General features: G+C 41.5%; 1 protein-coding gene across 1 annotated transcript in view; it reads left to right on the top strand.

The window, feature by feature from the left end:
- Positions 1-4,953, top strand: part of LOC111076623 (YTH domain-containing family protein) — a 70,241-nt gene extending 65,288 nt beyond the window's left edge. The window contains exon 7 of the mRNA XM_041593708.1: positions 4,935-4,953. Within this exon, the coding sequence (XP_041449642.1) occupies positions 4,935-4,938 (4 nt within the window). The 3' untranslated portion in view covers positions 4,939-4,953. The remainder of the gene's footprint in view (positions 1-4,934) is intronic.
- Positions 4,954-6,000: the final 1,047 nt, after the last annotated feature.

Raw genomic sequence — 6,000 nt, forward strand, 5'->3', positions numbered from 1 at the left:
CATACCAAAGGAACGCGATGTACAACCCTTTTTTGTTTGCTTTTCCAAAAGGTATTTTTTGTTCATTTTTATACCCGTACTCAAAAAAGAGTTAAGGGGTTGTAACGAATCATGGTTCTAGCCATGTCTCGTCTTAAACGGCGGAGGGTCAGCGCATCCACGCTGGCCGGAGACAATAATCAAACTGATATACACAGAGCTAACGAACCATGGCTCTAGCCACGGTTCTCCACAAATAGCGGTGTGTCAGCAACTCCGGGAAATAAAATAGTCTTAAGCAACGCACACAATTAATTAAGAACTCTCGATCAACAACTCTACACATTCTTGTCCACACAACAATTTAAAACACCCCACCTCTTGGGACATTTCGCAATCGACGGCCTACAATGAAATATCATTTGCGTTATTTCACAATAAGTCAAGCCAGCATAAAATTATCGACCTACCGGCCCAAATTCAGCTATCACCTTCCGCGATGCCGAGTTAGCAAAATCAATCTTAAACCGAATTCCCAACTGCAGCCCGCACCTACTGCGATGCAGTCTCAGCAAAACCTTTTCCTGAACTTTTCTGACCCACTAGCAAATTGTTAACGAAGCACCCAGCTTCGACCCACTTTCCACAAGCAGTCCACCGGCTCACAGGCCAAGTAACAAGATCCGCGATTAATTCATCGTAAACAAGCCCACGAAGAATTAAGTGAATGAAAGAATAAAGAATAAACCAAGAACCACAAAAGCAAAAACCACTGCATCATCATTTCTTTCTTTGCCTACTGTATATCAAGGCCAGCTCGAAACCTGAAGTTCTCCTACAATCTACAAATTTTGTTGTAGCGGACCCTGGACAGACTGATGCATATCCCAGCCTGAAATAGGAACCTTACAAGTGGCGCCCGAGCAGGGACTTTTTGGTGACTTTAAGGAGACTAACACCTTAATACGGAGCTTTGTGGAGTAAAGACCCACGGCCACTGAAAGAGGCTAGGCTAGCGAGGACTAATACCAGTGAAGCACAAAAACCCGCGCCCACGCAAAATCCGGTCGCGAACAATAGAGCTACAGTGCCGCTAACTGCAGAAATACACCATGGAAGATCACGGAGACGGCCAACCCGATGAATTCTTCCCTGAGGGACACCATACCAATCCCGGGGTAACCACCAGCTGGATCTACAAACTCCATCGGGACGAACTGGAAGTCCTTGCCGAGGAATTCGGATTTGGCAACGAAGGAACAGTCGAGGAACGACGAAAGAGATTCGCCGCATTAGTTGCCGGGACACTCTCGCAGGACGCCTGGGTTCGACTAGGAGACCTTGAACGGCAATACGCCAAGCCAGCAGGACGCTCCCGGTCACCCATGCCCACCACTCCTGGGACATCTGACCAGCGGAAAACCGAGCCAAAAGCCGGGTTACAAGTCCCCACCGCGTCCGAATACAACACACCTGGCCCACCACGCATCGTAACGCCAGCCGATTTTCCCAGACCTCCAGTTACGGAGACCAGCCGCCCACACCCTCAAAGCCGACCACCAGCATCGAACAAGGACAACGGCAGCCACCATCCGACAGCCCAGCAACACGGGAAACAGCCACGCTAACCCCTCGCTGGTCGGGGCCCATTATTGAACTGATATCCACAGAGCCCGTCAAAGCGGGCCCGGAAACCAGGACGATAACCCCACGATACACCGACGGCCACCCTGTCGTACCCACGGCCGACGCCACACCGATCCTCGCCAACACAATGGAGTACCTTCCGCGTACCGACTTGACTGCTAGCGCCATGCACCGAGCCATGCCAAGTGCCAGGTCTGAGATCTTCGTCGCCCGAACCTGCTGTTGAATCACCTGTTCATGCGCCAAACGACCGCCAATATCACCCAAGCATTGCATCAGAGATATGATGGCTGGATTCCAGCCATGTCTCGTCACAAACGGCGGGGGGTCAGCGCATCCACGCTGGCCGGAGACAATAATCAAACTGATATACACAGAGCTAACGAACCATGGCTCTAGCCACGGTTCTCCACAAATAGCGGTGTGTCAGCAACTCCGGGAAATAAAATAGTCTTAAGCAACGCACACAATTAATTAAGAACTCTTGATCAACAACTCTACACACTCTTGTCCACACAACAATTTAAAACACCCCACCTCTTGGGACATTTCGCAATGGACGGCCTACAAAAGAAATATCATTTGCCGTATTTCACAATAAGTCAAGCCAGCATAAAATTATCGACCTACCGGCCCAAATTCAGCTATCACCTTCCGCGATGCCGAGTTAGAAAAATCAATCTTAAACCGAATTCCCAACTGCAGCCCGCACCTACTGCGATGCAGTCTCAGCAAAACCTTTTCCTGAACTTTTCTGACCCACTAGCAAATTGTTAACGAAGCACCCAGCTTCCACCCACTTTCCACAATTATTGTTATCCAATAACCTTAAGTCAGCAAGAAGTAATTATTTCCGGTACCAGGTGCGATCGCCAGCTGCTTAAAAACCCCCAGCTCAGCGACAAACGGCAGCAGTCCACCGGCTCACAGGTAGTCCATCAGCCCGAACACGAGACACTGACTAAGCAGTTCACCGGCTCACAGGCCAAGTAACAAGATCCGCGATTAATCCATCGTAAACAAGCCCACGAAGAATTAAGTGAATGAAAGAATAAAGAATAAACCAAGAACCACAAAAGCAAAAACCACTGCATCATCATTTCTTTCTTTGCCTACTGTATATCAAGGCCAGCTCGAAACCTGAAGTTCTCCTACAATCTACAAATTTTGTTGTAGCGGACCCTGGACAGACTGATGCATATCCCAGCCTGAAATAGGAACCTTACAGGGTATATTAGATTTGTGGTAAAAGTGGATGTGTGCAACGCAGAGAAGGAAACGTTTCCGACCCCATAAAGTATATATATTCTTGTTCAGCATCAATAGCCGAGTCGATACAGCCATGCCCGTCTGTCCGTCCGTCTCGATGAGCGCCTGGATCTCAGAGACTATAAGAACTAGAGAAACCAAATTTGGTTTACAGACTCATGTGATATCACACTGCTACAAATGTATTTCAAAATTTCTGTGGCAGGCACAATACGTTAAAACTAAAATCGCAGTATCGTAGAGAATGACCATATCTACCAGATTGCCGAATCTGAATCAGATCGGAGCATAATTAAAGCCAGAATGAAGAAATTGATTTATAGTTGTTTCCCCCGCCCCCTCTTGCCAGTAGCGACCGCGCTACTCATTCTCTTTCTCGCTCGCACACTCTGCCGCGTTCAGTGCGCGAGCAACCCCTAGCGGAGGAGATGTAGAATCTAAATGGTACATGCTGAATCTACATGTTAAATGTAGAATATACATTGTATATATAGATGTAGATAACATATGTAGCAAAAAAAATGTAAAAAGTAAAATTTTTTTTTTTAATTCTAAAATTCTAAAAAACCATGCTCAAAAATGTATTTACTAAGACTGACTGGCGCCTTATTAATGCACCTCTACACAAAAAAAGTTTTTAAAGTCAAAATTTGGTAAAAAATACCGCACAAAAATCATAATTTTTGCATATCAATGCTTCTAGCTGTTTTAATTATATTTTCAAAACAGCAAAGTTCTTTACAAACAGACGTAAGATACTGGAGTTATGTGAAAAAAAGAAGCGCTACCTCTGAAAAAAGCTTTACAAAAAAATACCAGACTTCAAAAATCCTTCAAAAAAAGTTCTGCCATAGAAAAAAAACATAATTCTTTAAAAAATTTAAAGTTTCATATCTATCAGAAAAAGTCTCTTTGGATTCTTAATGAAAAAAAGTTCGATTTGGTCGAGTAGTGTTACCAATAAAAATGTAGGCTACCGATCACTTTAAAAACATATTTGATCAATATTCGGTCAGCTGCGAACGTTTAAAGGTTTTCACGTGTTTTCGTAGGTGCTTCATCAAATTTTTCCGTTCTTTATTACAATCAACAGATTTAACTTTTAAGTTACCAAAAATTGTTCGTTCGTGAGGTAGATACTTTTTAATTCACATGTATTCAACGTCATTCTTCATTTTTATACTCGTACTCGAAGAGTTACGGGGTATATTAGATTTGTGGTAAAAGTGAATGTGTGCAAAGTAGAGATGGAAACGACCCCATAAGTATATGGCCATAAGTATATGGAGGCTATAAGAGCTACAGCAGCCAAATGTTGTTTCCAGACTTATGTGAAATCACACTGTGTATTACAGGTATATTTCCAAATTTCGCCCCACCCCCGTCCGCCCTCACAAAGGACGCAATTCTGTGGCATCCACAGTTTTAAAGATACGAGAAAAAGAAAAACGTAGATACCATATTTACCAGATTGTCGAATCTGGATCAGATCGGATCATTATTATAGCCAGAATAAAGAAATAAATTTTCACTTGCTTCTCTTTCTTGCTCGCACACTCTGCCCTATGCAGTGTGCGTGCGCCCTGTAGCGGATGAAATGTAGAATCTTAATTGTAGATCAGCTCCCGCGGCTCTTTCCGTTACGTTTTTTTTTGAGGCGCCATCAAGTCGTCCCAGATGGTCGTCGCTCACGTTCAGCGATCCGTGAAACTTTACAAAAACAATGCCAGTGGCACTTTCCGTTGTATCTTTTGTACGTTTGCCGCTTTTTATATTCAATATTTTTTGTAAATATTTTGTGCAAAAGCCCATACGTTTGGGCATACTCTCGACTAAATCTGTTCTAGAGGTATCATGCTACATGGTTTCCAAAATATGATGCTAATATTGGGCTAATATTTCCATCTAGTGAAGTAGCCCACACATTCAGACTGCCTCCTCCATGATTCATTGTTTCTTTGACCTGATTCAGCTATTTTTTGGTCGGTGGCAGTAGTACTCCTTATCGTCAGACTAAAAACGGATTATTTTTGTTTCAGATGACCAAATTACCTTCTTCCAATCCTCCATGCTCCAGTTCTTTAAGACATGCATCACCATTTTTATACAAAGCAGGCTTTTTCTGCTTAACTACCGCTGCCAGGCCGATCTCGTGCAGAGTTCTTCACTCACTTAAGGGCTTAAATTGGCCCATTGGTTAAAATCGATGGAATGATGAATAAAGAATATTAGTTTCATATTTTGGAGATCTACCCAAAGATCAGATGTAAATCTAAAATCTATATGCTCTGCTTAAAATATTATTGGAAAAGTATGAGTCGCACCGAAGGTATTGGATGAGCTTTGAGACCGCATGCAGACTGTCAAGCACACATCAGATTTAGTCGATAGTATGCCCAAATGTATTCAGCGTCTGATTAAAGATAGGGGTTTAGCCCAAAAAAATTTAAAAAAAATTATGAATATAAAAATGGCAAACGTGTAAAAGTTGATACATTGACTTTTTTTTTAAACTAAAAACTCTTAGTGAGGACGATTTACTTTAATTATTGTCTTTTTTCATTTCTATATAATTAAAGAATATATTTAAAAAAATTAAAAGGATTGAATTAGTTTTTAAGATTTTACAGACGTTTAAACTCAAAAGTGATGAACATGTATCCATGAATGCACGGCAACAGAAGCGACTCACAGCGTTCCCTCTCATTTTTGTTAATTTGCCTAGTTGTTTTGTGAAATTTTGTAAATTGGAGCACAATACCCTGGAACTTTTTACGGCCGACCATTTTTAAGATATATGTAGTTCAAGCTCAGAGTAATTAGTAATAATTATTGGCTTTATTCATATTTTAATTTTAAACTATTTTTATTTTATATTTTTACTGTCGTCAAAGAATAAATAAAAGTTAAAAAATATATTTTGTTAACATAAAAAATTAAAATTAAAAATACATATAAAAATACAAAATTTAAAATATATATCCTTATTATTTTAGAAAGCTATGACTTTTATTCCGCTAGATTAAATGTTTTCACCAGTGCCATTTTCTATCGTTTCGCATAGATCTGCACGACAAATATGAGTTATCTGCCGAGCTACAAAAA

This window comes from Drosophila obscura, unplaced genomic scaffold, assembly GCF_018151105.1.
Source record: "Drosophila obscura isolate BZ-5 IFL unplaced genomic scaffold, ASM1815110v1 contig_194, whole genome shotgun sequence".
Lineage (NCBI taxonomy): Eukaryota > Metazoa > Arthropoda > Insecta > Diptera > Drosophilidae > Drosophila > Drosophila obscura.